At 34.6% G+C, this 19550-nt stretch overlaps 1 protein-coding gene across 3 annotated transcripts; it reads left to right on the top strand.

Annotated features, from left to right (window-relative positions):
* The first annotated feature begins 1190 nt into the window (after positions 1 to 1190).
* Positions 1191 to 17775, top strand: LOC109807876 (uncharacterized). Of its 3 annotated transcripts, XM_083066573.1 has the most exons (16): positions 1191 to 1340; positions 1743 to 1819; positions 1957 to 2110; positions 4120 to 4258; positions 4591 to 4837; positions 6115 to 6295; positions 6646 to 6747; positions 7077 to 7403; positions 7488 to 7571; positions 7706 to 7864; positions 8148 to 8231; positions 9578 to 9715; positions 10043 to 10155; positions 10800 to 10963; positions 17166 to 17271; positions 17480 to 17775. In XM_083066573.1, the coding sequence occupies exons 1-15, from the start codon at positions 1206 to 1208 to the stop codon at positions 17234 to 17236; spliced, it is 2175 nt and encodes a 724-aa protein (XP_082922699.1). In that variant the 5' UTR covers positions 1191 to 1205; the 3' UTR covers positions 17237 to 17271; positions 17480 to 17775. The 3 variants fall into 3 exon arrangements, 2 of the variants coding, with proteins under 2 accessions (XP_082922699.1, XP_082922698.1); XM_083066572.1 differs by having other exon boundaries at positions 17166 to 17775; XR_014430588.1 differs by lacking the exon at positions 10043 to 10155 and having other exon boundaries at positions 17166 to 17775.
* Positions 17776 to 19550: the final 1775 nt, after the last annotated feature.

A 19550-nucleotide genomic window follows, 5' to 3' on the forward strand; every position in this document is an offset into this window, starting at 1 on the left:
TTTACGAGCGTGTCCCAAATCTCCTTTGCAGTTGTCTTCTCTGCTATGCTCGACAAAACTGAATCAGCCATTGCTAAGTGCAAATTGGCAACAACATTGTCATCAATTTCTCTCCACTTTTCATCAGTAATATCTGATGGCCTGCCTTCAATTGCTTTAAGACAGTTGTCTTTTCTCAAAATTGCTCTTATCTTCAATTTCCACAGGGAAAAATTATTCCCGTTGAACTTCTCTATCTCAAACTTTGCTGCCATAATTTCTTCTATTAAACCGACTTAAGTAACTTCCACTAGAATAGTACCGCCTACTGGAACAATGATAAAATCCAGTAACAAGAATAATTCTTTTCTGATGTGACTGATCAGACAATACTGCAGCCACAGAGCATACTAAGAAATTTTATCTGACACTATACCAATGTACACCACAGCGGAATAATAAACAACCTAGTGGCTCTGATACCACTGTTAGGACCAGAGTAGACATAATAATTACTCACAGCTAAAACAAGAGATGAGTAAAAAATAGACAAGGGAGAAAATAACCACAGTAAAAATATTATTTACTGAAAGGGAGGAAATTACAACACTTCTCTCTCTATAACTTACTCCTTTGAATTAGGAGACTACTACTACCGAGAACAGATCTCAAGGTGTATAAGAGAGGAAGAGAGAAGAGAAGAAGGTTTGGGATGAAAATTATGATTTTCAGCTTCCCTATTTATAGGAAATTCCCAATGGCATTTTCGTAATTTCTCCTAAACTTTTAATATTATTTTATTATGTAGGACCCGCTTTTTAATTAAAAAACCACTGAAAGTTTTTCCTTTCGGTGCCAACAAGGAGAACCTTCATTAAATATAAGACTAGCTCGGCCTGAGAATCTGAGATGATACGTAATGGGAGGAGTGACATGTCACGATGCTTTCATGAAACAACGGCCCATGAATAGAAACTAGAAGGAGAGGATTGCTTAATTGGAGGACCTTAGGCCCAGGGCCCAAGTCACACTTATTATCTAAATTGTATTGAATAGTGTTACACTTAACAGTCCGTTAAACATTTTACATAGAAGTCACCAGTTAGTAAAAAATTCAGTTTAATTTATATATACTGTGGAAAATACATATACCCATCCAACAATAAGTTGTAACCATTTTAGTACGTCATGTTATTTCTAATATGATGTAAAAATAAGGTAAATTCATGTGGGACCCGCCGCTAATTAAAAATTCAAAAAATCACCGAAAGTATTTTGGTGCAGCTGTACCGGCGGCTAACACTCTTTTCGTCTTCACACTTTCCGTTTCTTTTCTTCTCTCTTTCTCTCCTACTTCGCAAGTATGTCGTTTACCTTTGAACGTGAAACCTTTGATTTTTTATTTTATTTTATTTTATTTTTTTGCATAAGTTGTTATTGATATGATGTTATATTTCTACTTTACTTTTTTGATTGATATTATGCATTATTGTTGTGGAATGAGTATTACCATAATCGCTGCATTTTAACGCTCTCTTGCGATTGTTTGAGTTGTATTTGTTGATTTTGTTTCTTATCAGCCTGTGTTGCGTGTTGCATATTGACGTTCAAGATAATCGCGTCGTATTGTGCTTTATCTTGTATGCTTTTCAATTTAGGTCACGTCCTCGCCGTGTATTTGTATTTGTATTTGTATTTTCATTTTTTAAATATGTATCATGCAATATGGGTTGTTTATTTTTATTTTATTGACATTTATGCAGATGGCTATGACCATTATTCTTAAGAAAGATAACAAAGTTATATGCTCCACGAAGTGCCTAGACCCGCCGATTAGGCTGTATGGATTTTGTTCTTTCTTAATTCATATTTTATTTATTTATTTTAAAAGAAGCCACTGAAAACTCGTTGTACCCTGTTTTTTTGTAAGGTAAATGAAATTTATGGTGTGATATGTTATCCTGAAAATATTTCCAGGCCAAAAGATTTGAGCATCGCTTCTGTAGTTTCAACAGAGAAGGTATCTAGTCTTTCTAGATTGCCACGATTTTCACTAACTCCGGCACCAGATAATTCACAGGAAAAGGGTGAATGGGGTAGATTTTTGGATTTCCTGCACGAATATAATAGGGTATGATGCTTTTTATTTTCATCCCTAAAAAATCCTTTTTATTTACTCAGCCCGTGTTTTTGTTTCTGATCTATAGCAAATTTATGCTTGTGATGAATTTGTGTAATTATGTTGGTTGCTAAATTGCTATGATTCTAAGCATGTTTTGGAGGAAATATTAATTTCTTTAAATTTAATTGTAACTCAATTATATATATCAGGACAAATCTAGATTTGACTTTCACAACAGTCAATTCTTTACTTTTATGATGATGTCTTGTCACTATTTATTTATTAGATGGTATGTTTTATTTTTCTGTGAATAGTATACACTATCTATGCTGAAAGTGACGAAGGGTGCAAACTGCAAACTCAATGACAAGGGAAGATATGTAGAGAAAAGCCCTCTTGTTTTCTAAAACAAAAGAGAAAACGAAAATGACTAAAACCTTTGATACACGGATACTTCTACCTGTACTAATTTGTACGTATTTGATATCAGCACTTACTGGGCATACATGGCTATGTATCCATTATTATCCAATATTCAGCTATAACTCAAGTACAAAAGTAGTTCCTGCATAACACAAGTTTTGTTGGTTCTCTGGTTTATTATTAAATGAAATTAGCTGCTACCTCTCTCTTGTTAAAACTTGTGTATATGTGTGTTTATAATACTTTTGCTTTCTTGCGTTAGATTATTATTAAAATTCTATTTATATTTATATTATGCTTTTAATGCTTTATGGTGAAAGATGTTATTCTATTATTAGATACAAATGGTGAAAACACGCTCACATAGACACTGGAGATACTATTATATATATAATGAAATATAATGAAATAATTACATGGATCCCTAATGTCTTAACTACCATAATTAAAGGATTTCCCTAAAATATTTATATTTATTTTCAATATGTATACATCATAATGTTTTGTTTTATCTAATGACTAGTAAGATGTTTTTGTTAGTACAATTTCCCTTGTTATCATAAACTACGTATGGCTGCATAATGGTATATACACATACATAAATTAACATTATACAGTTTTGAATCTGTTTTCAGTGGTTAATAATCTTCTTGGGAGATGCAATTTTTGGTTGTGTTTCTACATAGGTTTGTTCTAGAGATGAGTACTAGGTTGCCCCTTGTTGGCTATTTTAATTAACAACATGCATGTCTGCCGTCATGTATTTTATGATTATGTATATATATACATTAAAAAGAAAACTAAAAAGTTGTGAAATGGAAGTATGCTCATTTATTAGGTATCTATGGAACACCAATACTTCAATTTGCTTGATGTATCTGTATCCGATATGATACTCACAAATATTTCACCAATACTTATTGGTAATACGTATCGATATAATATTCTAATTTTTTAAAGAATTATGAAATATCCATTACAACTAAATAAGAATATAAGACATATAAACATGTTTAATATAGAAACATAGAAACATTGGTCCTTAATGAACTATAAATGAAAATTGTCTTCTATATTGATGATTTTAAGAAAGAAATGAAATTGACAATTTTATTTCTATTTGTAAATAATAAAAAGTAAATTATGATGAAATGGTTTATAATTTATTTGTTTTTAGTAATGTACAATAAATGTGTTTTTAATTTGGATTTGCAAAATAACAATTATATATTTAATGTTTATGAATTTTGATTAAAATTACAATTACACATTTATTATATTTCATGAATGTTGATACATGTGATGACACTTGTCGCATCCTACATATTTTTAAACAATCGTATCATCATATCGTAAACGTGTCATATCTTATATACGTATTGTATTATTGCATCATAGCTGGGCTTTATCTTTAGCTGTCTCAATGGTTTTACTATCTTTAATGGTAGCTAGATCTTATGTTTTAAATGAGAGAGGTTACTTTTTCAGTTTTTTTTTTAATTTTATTTTCTGTTTTTTTTTTCTCTCTAGGTAGTCAAATCCTTGACTCCCTTCATATGATCTTGTAAATGCTAACATTTATTACATATTTGCAGGTTGCCGTTATAAATTTTGAGCAGCACAAGTTTTACATTCTACCTCCTGCTATAGCTTCAACATCTAGCCCAATCAATGTTGCATATCATATAGATAATACATTCTCTGTTGATACTCTTCCAAGGGATTGTGAATCTGGTGTGCCTTCTGTATGACTGTTTTTGTTGTCTCTAGTCTGCCCAATAGTGCAAAAACACTGCATACAAAATGTTGTGCAATGTGCATACATAAGATAACATTAATAAATTGAAATAATTGATGCACACTTATTTATGTTGAGGGCATTAAGTTGTGTTCTATCTTTTGCTTTTGAAGTGAATCATCTTATTTGTAGCTCTGGGTTAGTGGGTTATCTAGCTTGATAATCGGAATTTCTTTATACACAGGAAAGAAGGCAATGGAATGCTTTATTTTAGTTATTGTCTCTTATTTACATTACCGTACATGATTTGTAATATATATTTTCTTAGCAGCTTCACACTTAGAGGAATGTGGTGGACCAAATACTGTTGAAGATCTTAAGCTTCCTCGACCTGAAGACCATGCTTATCATTTTACAGCTGAAACTTCTAGTGAATTGCATTCTTTGCTCTCTCTGAAAAATTCCATACGGGTTGATCCAAGTTACCTTAAAACTCTTGGTCAAGTTCATTCTGGATGGATTTTTGGTGGAATAGCTGAGCTTGTTGATAATTCCAGGGATGCCAAAACAACTAAGTAGGTTTTCTGTTTTCTTTTTTTGTGTTGTCATCTCATTTCTGTCTTGTTAACAAACATTATCTGAGTTCTTTAATTTACTTTATTTTCTGTAATTGTTTAAAAAATTTCTTGGAACAGATATAATGACATGAATCTGACAGGGAAATATAGGAATTGAACGTTCTATTGTTGCTTCCAGTATGATGAGTAAAAGGACAAGAAAGATTAATTATTTAACAATTTTCAACAGCTTTGATTCATGGTAAAGGAAATTTATGATATCTAGATTATTTGGAGTTTGGACTGAGGTTTGCCTTTTATTTCTTTATTCTTCATTAGTAGTTTAGTACAAATCATTATATGTGAATCGCCCTTTTTATTAGAAAGTAACGTGAATGGTTGTAAATTAAGGCATAAGATTTTTTAAGGGTTCTGATTAATTTGAAGATAAATAGAAAAAATGAATAGTGTGAGAAATTGAGACAATGATTTTGCATTTCTTTATTTCTCACATTTATGGATAAATTGTTGAGTGACTGCTTGAACTGTTTCGATAATAAGTATATGAATTCCATATATAAGTTTGTCTTATATACGAATCTGAACTTCATGTTCAATGTAAAAAAAGGTGTAGACATGGGACAACATGGATTCCTCAACATGGCTAATGTTTAAAATTAAGGACGTTAGGACACGATATATATATATATATATATATATATATATATATATATCATTAAAAAATTACTAAATTGATCACATTTGATAATTAAGAGACATAATTATCATTGAAAAAAAATTACAATATTAGAACTTTGTCGCTTTATATAAAAAATTAACAAACAATTAAGATCTTTTATAACGAGTCCCAAAAAATTACTTTAAATAGGAAAATAAAAAAAATTATTTATTTTGATTCTATTTATAATTTTAAAAAGATTGATAAAAAAAGGTAACCGTGTCTATTATTGTATTCAGCCATTTAAGATGTGTCTAAACTGTGTCAAAGTCGAAAAAACAAAGTAAAAAATAAGACAAGGCAAAGATGTGTCTGACATGTTCCATAATATGTTGGCAGTGTGTTGGTGTCGGACACCACAACACCTCTTTTGTTAGGTGTTTAGGTGCCGTTGACATTAACTTACCTTTTTATTATTATTATTATTATTACTCATTTAGAAGCGATGATAGGGGATGTGAACAAGTTGATGCTCAACATTCTAACAAAAATTCACCTGAACTCTTTGTCCTGCTTAAATCGTACTGATTGTTGCCTTTTTACTTTGATGCAACAGGATGGACATTTTTGTAGATATGATCAAGTTGAAATCTGGGCAGGATGTCCCTATGTTATCAGTTATTGATAATGGTCAAGGGATGAATCATGACGAGGTTATGAAAATGGTATCTTGTGGGCACAAACAGTCTGATAAAGATGACAAGGATCATATTGGCAAATTTGGTGTTGGATTCAAAGTAGTTTTCTCTCTGTTTCCTTTTTTTTTTTCTCCCTCCCCGCCTGAGGTTGTTGTTATGTGAGGGAATATAAATTATACACGAGGGAATCCACTCATTGAAAGATCTTATTATATAGAGTCATAATTACAAGAGTTAACTAAATATAATTACCATTGTTACACTAAGGTAATCCATAAATATCCACTTTATATTAATTCTAACAAAGATAAATTTTAATTCATGATTTTGTTCAAGACCGTCTTAAAAATTGGAAAAAAAATATAAATTTTATATCTTTTCAGTCTCACTTGTATCTTCTTGCTTCGCTGAAATTTTGACTTGTTATTTTTGTTGTTTTTCTTCCATAGACAGGAGCAATGAGGCTCGGGAGAGATGTTCTGGTTCTAACACAGACAACCAACTCTAGATCTCTAGCTTTTATTTCACAATCATTGAATGCAGGCAAAGATGTAAGTTACACCATAAGTGTTAAACAACCGTAATGGTGTCATGTTTGCTACATTTGTACCCTACATTGTTATGTCTGTCGAGTGTCCGACTAATTGAGCTTTTGAGTTAATATTATGTCAATTCCTTTACATTTTTTTTATATTTACGTATAACTTTTTTTTTTTATACATATAATTGATTTATATTAGATATTTTAACTGGCAGTGGATTTGAAAAAAGACGATTCTGTAATTAGACATTGTGATGATTGGTGTTAATCAACTATTCCGAAATTTGATTCCATTCTTTAAATTTTTAATGTTTGTTTAATTATTTTATTTTATTGCAGAATATTGAAATTCCCGTTATTAGTTATTGTCGACAAGGACAGCGTATGGAAGTTGACATAAATATGCAGTCTGAAGCTTTAGCAAAATACAATTTGAAAGCAATTAAGGAATTTTCACCATTTAATAAGTATCTTATTGGTGAAAAGGCAGCCTTGTTTGGTGAGGGTACAGGAACACAGATATACATATGGAACTTGGAAAAATGGGGATCAAGATATTGTTTAGAATGGCATGATGGATTAAAAGGTGGGAGTTCTTTTCACCAAGGTGACATTGTAATCCGCAGCAAAAGATGTCGTTCTCGTATAGGCCAGATTAGTCAAAAGGTATGACATCTCTTTTACTAACGGGTTTGTCAGTTGATACTTTGCTGTAATTTTTTTTTCCTTCATGATTTATGTGGTTTTCAGGTTCCATTGGATTACTCATTACGAGCTTATTTAGAAGTTATATTCTTAGTTCCTCGAATGAAGATAAGTGTACAAGGGGCACTGGTAATTGCATTCTCTTGTTAGTAGTTTAGTTTTGGGGAGAGGGTGGGGTGGTTGGGGGGGGGGGTGAAAGATTGTTTTCCAGGCTAGTTTAGACCTTATGTATATCTAATTTTTTTATTTTGTCTTTTGTTTAGGTTAAAAGCAGACCACTAGCAAATTTTCTGACTCACACTGTTATTGAAACTGGTGAGATATTGGGAAGTCCTATTCAATTAATTTTGGGATTTAGTCAACTAGAGTGGGAGCAGGCAAACTGTGGAATATTTTTATATTGGCATGGTCGCTTAATTGAGGTGAGGAGTTAAGCTCTGGGGTCAATGGGAAGATATTATGCCATATATGTACAGAAATAATTGTCTTATGGTCGTCTAATTGTCAACTATATCCCAAAAGTTTGGTGTTGAAATATGTTTTTTTGAGGTGACACATATGTTTGTCAGGGAAGAATCTTATTACAAAATGTTGAGGAATATTTTATCATTACTGTGAATGCGAGCTTAGTTTCTTTTCAATAACAATATGATTAACTTGAAGACTGCTTAAGAATGTAAGCCTAATTTTGTCGACTATTAATAGGCTTACAAGAGAGTTGGTGGCATGATTCATAATGCAGATGTGGGCCGTGGTGTAATTGGTGTCGTAGATGTAACCACTTTAATGGTATGTATTTTCTTATTTCATTTTGTTCTAGTAATATCTTATTAGTTTTGCATCGGTTTACTTGTATATAGTACTAATTGAAACCTTTGAGAGATTAATGTGTGCAATGCTTGCTTGTTGAATGTTTTCACTCATTTAAGTAATATTAGCACGTGGCAGCATACTCTCCAATACACCTTTTCAAACATTTTAATTGGGTAGAACTCATGTGAAACCCACTAAATAGTGGATGAGACTGACATTATTTCATCGTTCCTAATTATTTCAAACTTGGCCCAGCCCGAAAAGGTTGTAGGGCCCGATAGTCCACCTGTTCCACCATCATAGTATGATATTGTCCGCTTTGGGCCCAAGCCCGCACGGTTTTGTTTTTGGGCTCCTTCCCAAAAGGCCTCATACTATGTGGAATGGTGGACACTTATAAACTAGCCAATGTTCCTTCATTTTACCGATGTGGGACTTGGGATGAATCCCAACAAACCTCCCCTCAGACCAAGGACCACATGTCTCGTGATCTCCTCCCCTCAAGCGATAATCCGTCACCATCTTGTACCGCCGTTAACTCTACGGGACACGCCGCCTGAACACCACAATATCAGGAAGACTTTCGACACAAGGCACCAAGTTCGAATCTCCATCGCGAGGCACAACACTGAGGGTCTTCCCGCATCAAACCCAGACGAACCGTTGGCTCTGATACCACTTGTAGGGCCCGATAGTCCACCTGTTCCACCATCATAGTATGATATTGTCCGCTTTGGGCCCAAGCCCGCACGGTTTTGTTTTTGGGCTCCTTCCCAAAAGGCCTCATACTATGTGGAATGGTGGACACTTATAAACTAGCCAATGTTCCTTCATTTTACCGATGTGGGACTTGGGATGAATCCCAACAAAGGTCACTATGTGACTAATTGGTGAAGTAATACTTTTCAGAATTTTATGCTTTTGAACTAGGCTTTTATATGCACAAACTACTTTGTATCTCAAACCAATTTTCAATATGGTGAATTTTTTCTGACCTTCGTTTTTTCCTTTCATGACTTCCAAGATAAATCTGTGTTCATTCTTGTACACTCTTTATATATGTTCTGCATAATTTTTAATACGATTCAAAAATTAACTTGGATAACCTTCACCGGCCTAATTTTTATGGAACTTTTTCTGATGGGTTTTTGAATATTGATAAACTTCTTTAATATTTCGTGTTTTCTTGTTACCGGAATCAATTTTTTCATCAAAGTATTCACTTAACTTGCTTAGTCAATAATTTGTTGCTGTTTTCATTAGGAAGTTTTTAATTCTGTTTATGACATCTAACTCAGTACATTTTCTTTCCTTTGGCATAGGATGGTCAGGATGGTCATGTGTGGGTGCATAATAACAAACAGGGTTTCCAAGATTGTGAACCATATGCATGTCTTGAGGAGTGGCTGGGTAGAAAAGCTGATGAATTCTGGGACAATAATTTTGATTCACTTAAGTTGGTAAATCTCTTCTGTAACAGATCTTTTTGAAACACCTGTTATTCCTTAGGCTTAAAACAAAATATTTTTGTGAATGCTTGCATTTTCTCCACATGGGACTACACTGCTAGTCATTGCTTATTTGTCACAGATATTTTCAGTAAATTGAATTTGGTAGCAGTAAGTAATTCAATATGATTTGTGAATAGATGTCCCCTTTTCATAAGATGTCTTTTAAGGATGAAATAGGATATTAGATGAAGAAGTACGAGTTGCACTTCCCTTTTCAAATGTATATATTTCCTTCATGGGGGTTGTAAACTTAATTTTACTTTTATTACTTCCCAGGACAAAGATAATTGTGTCTTCAAACCTGATTGTGAGTGGGTACAATGTGACAAGTGCAGAAAGTGGAGAGTATTACCTTCTGACTTTGACAGTAGAAAATTACCTATGCAATGGTATGTTACTTTAACAACAAAAAAACACCATCTTCTGAGTAACTTATTAATGATGAATCCATTATTTGTTGTTATTTTTTTTTTTTTTTGGTGTCAGTAATGGAATACTGATTTTCTTTTTACTCATTTGTCTAATTATTTGCTAGTAGAAAGGAATGAGGGAGGGGTCAAGGCAAGGGTTAAGATTAACTTACGGGTATGTTATAAAGGTAGTTAAATAATTGAAATATAAATCATATAAATGATCAATTTAGTTGGTTTTGTATTGGTTTTGGAAAATCAAATTAAAAACCAGACAAAGGTGGTCCGTTTCCAAAGCAAAAGCCAAATGGAATAGAAATATATTGGTTTGATTAGTTTTGATATTTTTAGATCAGTTTGCTGGTTTCGATTGGGTTGAATGTCATTTCCATCAATATTTTGTTTGGTAATCCAATTTTGCTTCTTTGATCTAATTTATTTAGAATTCAAATGTTATGACATTGCTTGTGGTTAAATGATTGACCTTTGGTAATATATATTTTTTTTACCTATGACGTAAGTAGATAAAGGAATAGAAAATTACAAAATTTGTAGTTGTGTCTCAATATTGTTTGATTGTATATGTTGTTCTAATCTTTTGGGAATTCTACTTGCTATATTAGGTTTTGTTATATGGTGCCTTTCAAAGGACAATGTGCAGATGCTGAACAGAAGATGGAGGATGGCGTGGTAAATGTTTCCACAATGCGGTCGGGTTATGACTGCATGCTGAAGGATTCTGATTGTAAAAAGATTGAAGTTGTTATTAAAACCACTACTGGGACAGGTTAGATTATCAGAACAAACAAGAAATCTTTTATTTCTGATTATTTTTAAAAAATACAAAAAACATTTATAAAAGAAAACTAATTTGTCACAATCAAAGAAATACTAGGAAGCAACAAATAGTTTATCACCTATGACTTGATTAGGATTAAGATTTTATTCAAATCTGATTCTAAACAGATTGAAATTTGATTCTAATAGAAAATAATTGATAGAAAATTAAGCTGACATAGGTACAGTGAGACCAAAAGAAAAGGATTCCTCGCTGAGCCAGCCACAATAGTATTAAATATAAAAACAGCTTTAACAAGACATATAATAATAATAATACAAACTATATTAATCAATTACTTCCTTTAAGCTAGAGCATATAAGACTAAACAAGGAAGGAGATAAACGATGATAACTCAATAAACTATAAATAGGATGAGGATTTGAGTATACCAACTAGAGTTTTCATCATGAGGTGGTATGATGAAGCATCCTTTGTAGTGGGAGACTAATGAAGAACATTAGGAGTGTTAGGTCCAGAGTAGGCTTAATAATTACTCACAGCTAAAACAAGAGATGAATAAAAAGAGACAAGGGAGAAAATAACCACAGTAAAAATATTATTTACTGAAAGGGAGGAAATTACAACACTTCTCTCTCTATAACTTACTCCTTTGAATTAGGAGTCTACTACTACCGAGAACAGATCTCAAGGTGTATAAGAGAGGAAGAGAGAAGAGAAGAAGATTTGGGATGAAAATTATGATTTTCAGCTTCCCTATTTATAGGAAAGTCCCAATGGCATTTTCGTAATTTCTCCTAAACTTTTAATATTATTTTATTATGTGGGACCCGCTTTTTAATTAAAAAACCACTGAAAGTTTTTCCTTTCGGTGCAGCTGTACCCAACATTTCTCCCACTTGAAGATTATGATTAAGTTAATCATATCTTCACACCATTGATACTTCATGTTGCTTATGTCTTCAATAGGCCAAATAAGGATCGACACCATGTAAACTTGTCAGTGTTGACAGGCTTTGTCATTACGTCTACTATGTTGTCTTTTGTATGGATCTTCTGCATATCCACTTTTCCTTCTTCTACTACTTCACGAACAAAGTGATATTGAATTCCTATGTGCTTTGTCCTGGAATGAAAGGCTGGATTCCTTGCAATGTGCAAGGCACTCTGACTGTCACAATACACAGTAATTTTCTCCTGCTTGTGCCCGAGTTCTTCCAGTAACCTTTGAATCCAAATTGCTTCCTTGCATGCTTGCGTAGCTGCCATGTATTCAGCTTCTGTAGTAGATAGAGCTACAACAGTCTGTAACTTAGACAACCAGCTCACTGCTCCTCCAGCAAGTGTAAACACATAACCAGTAGTAGATTTTCGTTTATCCAGATCTCCTGCAAAATCTGAATCAACATAGCCTCTGACAACAAACTCCGATCCTTCAAAACATAATGCAACATCTGAGGTTCCTTTGATATATCTAAGGATCCTTTTTACAATACTCCAATGCTCTCTACCAGGATCTGCCATAAACCTACTGACCGCTCCCACTGCTTGTGCAATGTCTGGTCTCGTACAAATCATGGCATACATAAGGCTTCCCACCGCTGATGCATATGGCACTCGAGACATTTCCATCCTCTCTGCTTCATTGCTAGGACTCATACTTGAGGATAATTTGTAATTGACAGGAAGTGGGGTAGAAATTGGCTTACAGTCTTGCATGTTGAAGCGCCGCAAGACTTTCAGTAAATAATTCCTCTGAGAAAGCCAAATCTTCCTATCCTTTTTATCTCGGTGAATTTGCATCCCTAAAATCTTGTTTGCCGGTCCCAAGTCCTTCATATCAAACTCCCTAGCCAATTGTGCCTTCAATTCTTGGATCTGATCTTTGTTGGGGCCTACCACCAACATGTCATCCACATACAACAGCAAAATGATGAAATCATTGTCATCAAACCTATTGTAGTACGTACAATGGTCTGAACTCAGTCTGTTGTAACCAAGGCTAATAATGAAGGAATCAAATCTCTTATACCAACACCTTGGCGCCTGCTTTAAACCGTACAGAGATTTGGTCAACCTACAAACCAAGTTTTCTTTTCCTTGTTCTTTAAAGCCTTCTGGTTGGAGCATATATATTTCTTCTTGGAGTTCCCCATGAAGAAAAGCAGTCTTTACATCAAGTTGCTCAAGATGTAAATTAAATGCAGCACACATAGCTAGAACAACTCTGATTGTGGTTAATCGAACAACTGGCGAGAATATCTCGTTAAAATCAATGTCCTCTTTCTGAGCATATCCCTTAACCACCAATCTTGCACGATATCTCTCCACTTGATCATTGCCATCACGTTTGATCTTATAGACCCATTTGCAACCAATGGCTTTTCGACCTTTTGGAAGATCAACAAGTTCTCATGTTTTATTTCTATGTAAGGCCTCCATTTCTTCATGCATTGCTGCCATCCACTGAGAAACATCAGAACTCCTCAACGCCTCTTGAAAGGTTGATGGTTCTCCTTCTTCAGTTAAGAGACAGTACGCATCATGACTTGCCATAACATAGTCTGAATGCCAAGATGGTTTCTTCGTCTGACGTGTTGTTCGTCGAACATCTCCATCATTGTCCTCATTTGGTTCTTGTTCATCGTGCTCTTGTTCTGCTTCAAAGGTGTCATCTTCTTTAGATTTTCCTCCTATCTCCACTATACTGGTGTCTTTGATAGAGCTGTCATTTTCCTGCTCCTTTTGCAGTTCAGTTTCTGCAAACACTACATCCCTGCTAACAACAACCTTGCAGGCAGTGGGATCCCACAAGCGATACCCCTTAACATTGTCAGCATAACCCAAGAATATACATTTCCTGGATTTTGGGTCCAGCTTTGTTCTTTCTTGGGAGTTGTACATCACGTACACCGGACATCCAAACACATGTAATGAAGAATAATTTGATGGTTTTCCACTCCACATCTCCATTGGTGTCTTTAAACCAATTGCTGTTGATGGTGAGCGATTGATCAAATAACAAGCAGTTCTTACTGCTTCTGCCCAGAAAGACTTGGCTAATCCTGCAGTTCTCAACATAGCTCTTGTCCTTTCTAGGAGAGTTCGATTCATCCGCTCTGCTACCCCATTCTGCTGAGGTGTATGAGCAACTGTAAATTGCCTTTTAATACCCTCTTGCTTGCAGAATGCCAGAAAATCACCATCTGTATATTCTCCTCCATTGTCTGTCCTTAAGCACTTAATCCTTTTTCCAGTATCAAGTTTCACTTGTGCTTTAAATTCCTTGAATACTGGTAACACATCTGACTTCTTCTTGATTGGGTACACCCACAATCTCCGGGAATAATCATCAATAAATGATACAAAATATTTTGCTCCTCCCATGGAAATTTCTGGTGATTCCCAGACATCAGAATGGATCAAGTCAAGTATGTGTTTGCTCCTTGTAGTTACTTTGGCAAATTGTAATCTATGTTGCTTGCTTGTCACACAGTGCTCACAAAATGGTAAGGTTACCATTTTAAGCCCTGACAAGAGATTACGTTCCGCAAGAATTTTCAGGCCTCGCTCTGACATATGTCCTAGTCTACGATGCCACATCATCGTTGCCTCTTCTTGACTTATTGCTGCAACTGATGCATCTGGTTCTTGCAACGTTTCTCCCAAAAGCAAGTATAGATTTGATGTGATCTTCTCAGCTTTCATCACCACCAAATTGCCTTTAACTACCTTCAAGATTCTACCTTCAACGTGGATCTTGCACTTGAGATCATCTAGTTGCCCAATGGACAATAGATTCTTTTTCAAGCCCTTCACATGTCGTACCCCTTGAATTGTACGAACAGTACCATCATACATTTTTAATTTGATAGTACCAACTTCAGCAATTTCCAAAGCATGATCATTTCCCATAAATACGGATCCTCCTGAGATTGATTCATAAGTGCAAAACCAATCTCTATTTGGAGTCATGTGCCAGGTTGCACCTGAATCCAATATCCAACATTCATGGAGTTGTTTTTCGCCTCTGGAACTTATTGCTTCACTGTACAAGATTTCTCCATCTTCTTGGGTACTAGCAACACAACCTTGAGAGGTTGACGCTTCAGAATTCTTCCCTCCTCCACTCTTCTTGTGCCAACAATCTTTCTTCATGTGCCCTCTCATGCCACAATTATAGCATTTGAGGTTCTTCCTTCCTCGAGATTTTGATCTACCATGATTTTGACTCCCACTGGAGCCACGTTCCATTGATCTTCCTCTCATCATCGTCAAAGCTTCTGCTTGCTTTGAACTTTCCAGTCTGTCTTCCTTATTCTTTCGCCTGGACTCTTCTTCAAGAATAGCTCCGGCAACATCCTCAAAGGATAGACGACCAACAACATTATTGTTTGTTATGTTGATGATGAGTTGATCATATGAATCTGGTAAACTCTGAAGTAGAAGCTCCGCACGTTCATTTTCCACTATGTTGAAATCAGCTGTTGAAAGCTGAGCAAATAGTGTATTCAGATTGTTGATGTGGTCCGTCACTGCTGTGGACTCACTCATTCGAAGAGTGTAGAGTTTCCTCTTTAAGAATATTCTGGTGTGAAGTGACTTGACCTCGTATAATTTTACGAGCGTGTCCCAAATCTCCTTTGCAGTTGTCTTCTCTGCTATGCTCGACAAAACTGAATCAGCCATTGCTAAGTGCAAATTGGCAACAGCATTGTCATCCATTTCTCTCCACTTTTCATCAGTAATATCTGATGGCTTGCCTTCAATTGCTTTAAGACAGTTGTCTTTTCTCAAAATTGCTCTTATCTTCAATTTCCACAGGGAAAAATTATTCCCGTTGAACTTCTCTATCTCAAACTTTGCTGCCATAATTTCTTCTATTAAACCGACTTAAGTAACTTCCACTAGAATAGTACCGCCTACTGGAACAATGATAAAATCCAGTAACAAGAATAATTCTTTTCTGATGTGACTGATCAGACAATACTGCAGCCACAGAGCATACTAAGAAATTTTCTCTGACACTATACCAATGTACACCACAGCGGAATAATAAACAACCTAGTGGCTCTGATACCACTGTTAGGACCAGAGTAGACATAATAATTACTCACAGCTAAAATAAGAGATGAGTAAAAAATAGACAAGGGAGAAAATAACCACAGTAAAAATATTATTTACTGAAAGGGAGGAAATTACAACACTTCTCTCTCTATAACTTACTCCTTTGAATTAGGAGACTACTACTACCGAGAACAGATCTCAAGGTGTATAAGAGAGGAAGAGAGAAGAGAAGAAGGTTTGGGATGAAAATTATGATTTTCAGCTTCCCTATTTATAGGAAAGTCCCAATGGCATTTTCGTAATTTCTCCTAAACTTTTAATATTATTTTATTATGTAGGACCCGCTTTTTAATTAAAAAACCACTGAAAGTTTTTCCTTTCGGCCAACAAGGAGAACCTTCATTAAATATAAGACTAGCTCGGCCTGAGAATCTGAGATGATACGTAATGGGAGGAGTGACATGTCACGATGCTTTCATGAAACAACGGCCCATGAATAGAAACTAGAAGGAGAGGATTGCTTAATTGGAGGACCTTAGGCCCAGGGCCCAAGTCACACTTATTATCTAAATTGTATTGAATAGTGTTACACTTAACAGTCCGTTAAACATTTTACATAGAAGTCACCAGTTAGTAAAAAATTCAGTTTAATTTATATATACTGTGGAAAATACATATACCCATCCAACAATAAGTTGTAACCATTTTAGTACGTCATGTTATTTCTAATATGATGTAAAAATAAGGTAAATTCATATATATTTTACGTTGATCATGTATATAAATTAAACCCATTCAACAGATGAAATGATACAAATTAAAAAATATAATACATTATTTCCTTATTGTTATTCTTCATTACAACAGTTTAGTTGATCAGTATTATTTTCATGAGCCTTTTGTTGCTCATTAAAAAGTGATATCACTTTGTCTTACATCTTGTTTAATTAGTTGTATATATGTATTAGGCTATTTTATATTTTATATGATGTTAAGGGCGATGCATATTTAATTTTGTTATTTTTATACCATTTTTTTGTAACCTTAATATCTTGACACGTTATGTTCTTCTGTCTAACTTGAGAGTGTAAAACTGTTTTGTTTTCATTCCCAATTCTTGCAGATGACAAATTAGTCAATTCTGAGGATGTCAGATTGCCATCCCTTAAGCGGTTGAGAGGGCTACGAAGATAGGAAGATGATAGATCATCCGATAAGAATTTGTTTGGGTACAAATTAAAAGTGTTTTTGAAATTTTTTTTATTAAAAATAAAAAATATTTTTCAATAAAAAACTTTCAAAAACTTTTCAAACTCATCCAAATAGATTCTAAGTACACAACATAATCCTTTTTCTTTTGGAGGGGCGTGGAGAATCATAGCAAAATTTTGTTCAGGTTGATCATATGGATTAATAGATTTGTCTCAAATTTTTCAGTCAAGTATTGGTTAAAGGTCGCAATATTCTCCGTGCTCTCAAGTTCGGGTTTTAACGGCTGAAAACATTTTGGAGGCCGCTGTTGCAGTAATTTTCCGCTAGTGATGTCTTAGTTTTTGAAGGTCTGCCAAATGCATTATGTAAATAATGTTACCAACATGTAATGTATTTTTCTTTGGGTGAATGCTACCAACATGTATTTTTGTTGTTTTTTTTTTTGATGAATTTACTATGCTGTAAATGATGCACGCAAATCTTTCCCTCTTTTTCAAAAAGTATAAGTCGCTCCCCCTTTATTTCCTTGGTTTCGTGATGATATTTCCTTATCTATCTTGTTTTTTTTGTATTTGTCCTATATATATAACCAGTCACTAGTTTGCTAAATCAACTTGGAATTCAAATATAAAAATAATTTATGTTAATCAAGAAAAATAGGTAATATGATATAATTTTACTGCTCTCATTTAATGTTGTGCCCAAAGTATGTGGGTATCTTCCAAAGTCCCACATTGGGTAGTTTTGAAGGGAGGAATGTTGTGCCCAAAGTGTGTGGGTATCCTCCAAAGTCCCACATTGGGTAGTTTTGAAGGGAGGAATGTTGTGCTCAAAGTGTGTGGGTATCCTCCAAAGTCCCACATCATGAAGTTTGAAGAAGGGAGTGGTAGACTACTACTATAAATAAGAGGTGATAGTTAGTGTCTACTCACCACAACAACATAGGTTCCAATGGGTGTATTGGGGACTTGGGTAGTTGTGTGTCATGAGAGGGTTTTCAAGTTTTTCCAGAAAACTTGTGTATGAAGGTTTCCAAGTTTTTCCAGAAAACTTGTGATGAGAGGGTTTGCAGTTTTGTCCTTGTAAAAATTGTAAGTGGAGAGAAATAAAATGAGTTTGTTTTTGTTTCTCTATTCTTGTTGTGTATGCTTCCGCTGTCGCTGTTTGAAGGCTTCTTTTCCCAACAGTGGTATCAGAGCTGATGGTTTGATCGGGTGACTGGCTCGATGGTGGAGCAGTGTACCAGGGAGGAAAAGAAGCAGTGTACCGAGGAGGTCATATGAAGAGATGGGTTTCCAAGTTTTGCCAGAAAAACTTGTGAGAATGGGTTTCCAAGTTTCGCCAGAAAACTTGTGGGAAGGGGTTTTCAAGTTTCGCCAGAAAAACTTGTGAAGAAGGGTTTTCAAGTTTTGCCAGAAAAACTTGTGAAGAGAGGGTTTCCAAGTTTTGCCAGAAAAACTTGTGAGAATGGGTTTCCAAGTTTTGCCAGAAAACTTGTGGGAAAGGGTTTTCAAGTTTCGCCAGGAAAACTTGTGAAGGAGGGTTTCCAAGCTTTGCCAGAAAACTTGTGAATGATGATGGGTTAATGTGAGACTTTGGATGAAGGGAGGAATGTTGTGCCCAAAGTGTGTGAGTATCCTCCAAAGTCCCACATTGGGTAGTTTTGAAGGGAGGAATGTTGTGCCCAAAGTGTGTGGGTATCCTTCAAAGTCCCACATTGGGTAGTTTTGAAGGGAGGAATGTTGTGCCCAAAGTGTGTGGGTATCCTCCAAAGTCCCACATCATGAAGTTTGAAGAAGGGAGTGGTAGACTACTACTATAAATAAGAGGTGATAGTTAGTGTCTACTCACCACAACAACATAGGTTCCAATGGGTGTATTGGGGACTTGGGTAGTTGTGTGTCATGAGAGGGTTTTCAAGTTTTTCCAGAAAACTTGTGTATGAAAGTTTCCAAGTTTTTCCAGAAAACTTGTGATGAGAGGGTTTACAATTTTGTCCTTGTAAAAATTGTAGTCCTTGTAAAAATTGTAAGTGGAGAGAAATAAAATGAGTTTGTTTTTGTTTCTCTATTCTTGTTGTGTATGCTTCCGCTGTCGCTGTTTGAAGGCTTCTTTTCCCAACATTTAAAAAATAAATTTTATTAAAATTTCCTTCTTTAAAACTTAATTTCGAGAATAAAAAAATTATTGGAAATAAAACAAAACTTCAATTATGTGAAGAGCATTATGAGTGAGGTATCATTAATTTGGATGAAATTAATTAAGTTTTACTTATATTTTGGTTTATGGTACCTTT

The sequence above is a fragment of the Cajanus cajan genome, chromosome 11 (genome assembly GCF_000230855.2).
Source record: "Cajanus cajan strain Asha chromosome 11, NIPB_CcT2T_4, whole genome shotgun sequence".
Taxonomy (NCBI): domain Eukaryota; kingdom Viridiplantae; phylum Streptophyta; class Magnoliopsida; order Fabales; family Fabaceae; genus Cajanus; species Cajanus cajan.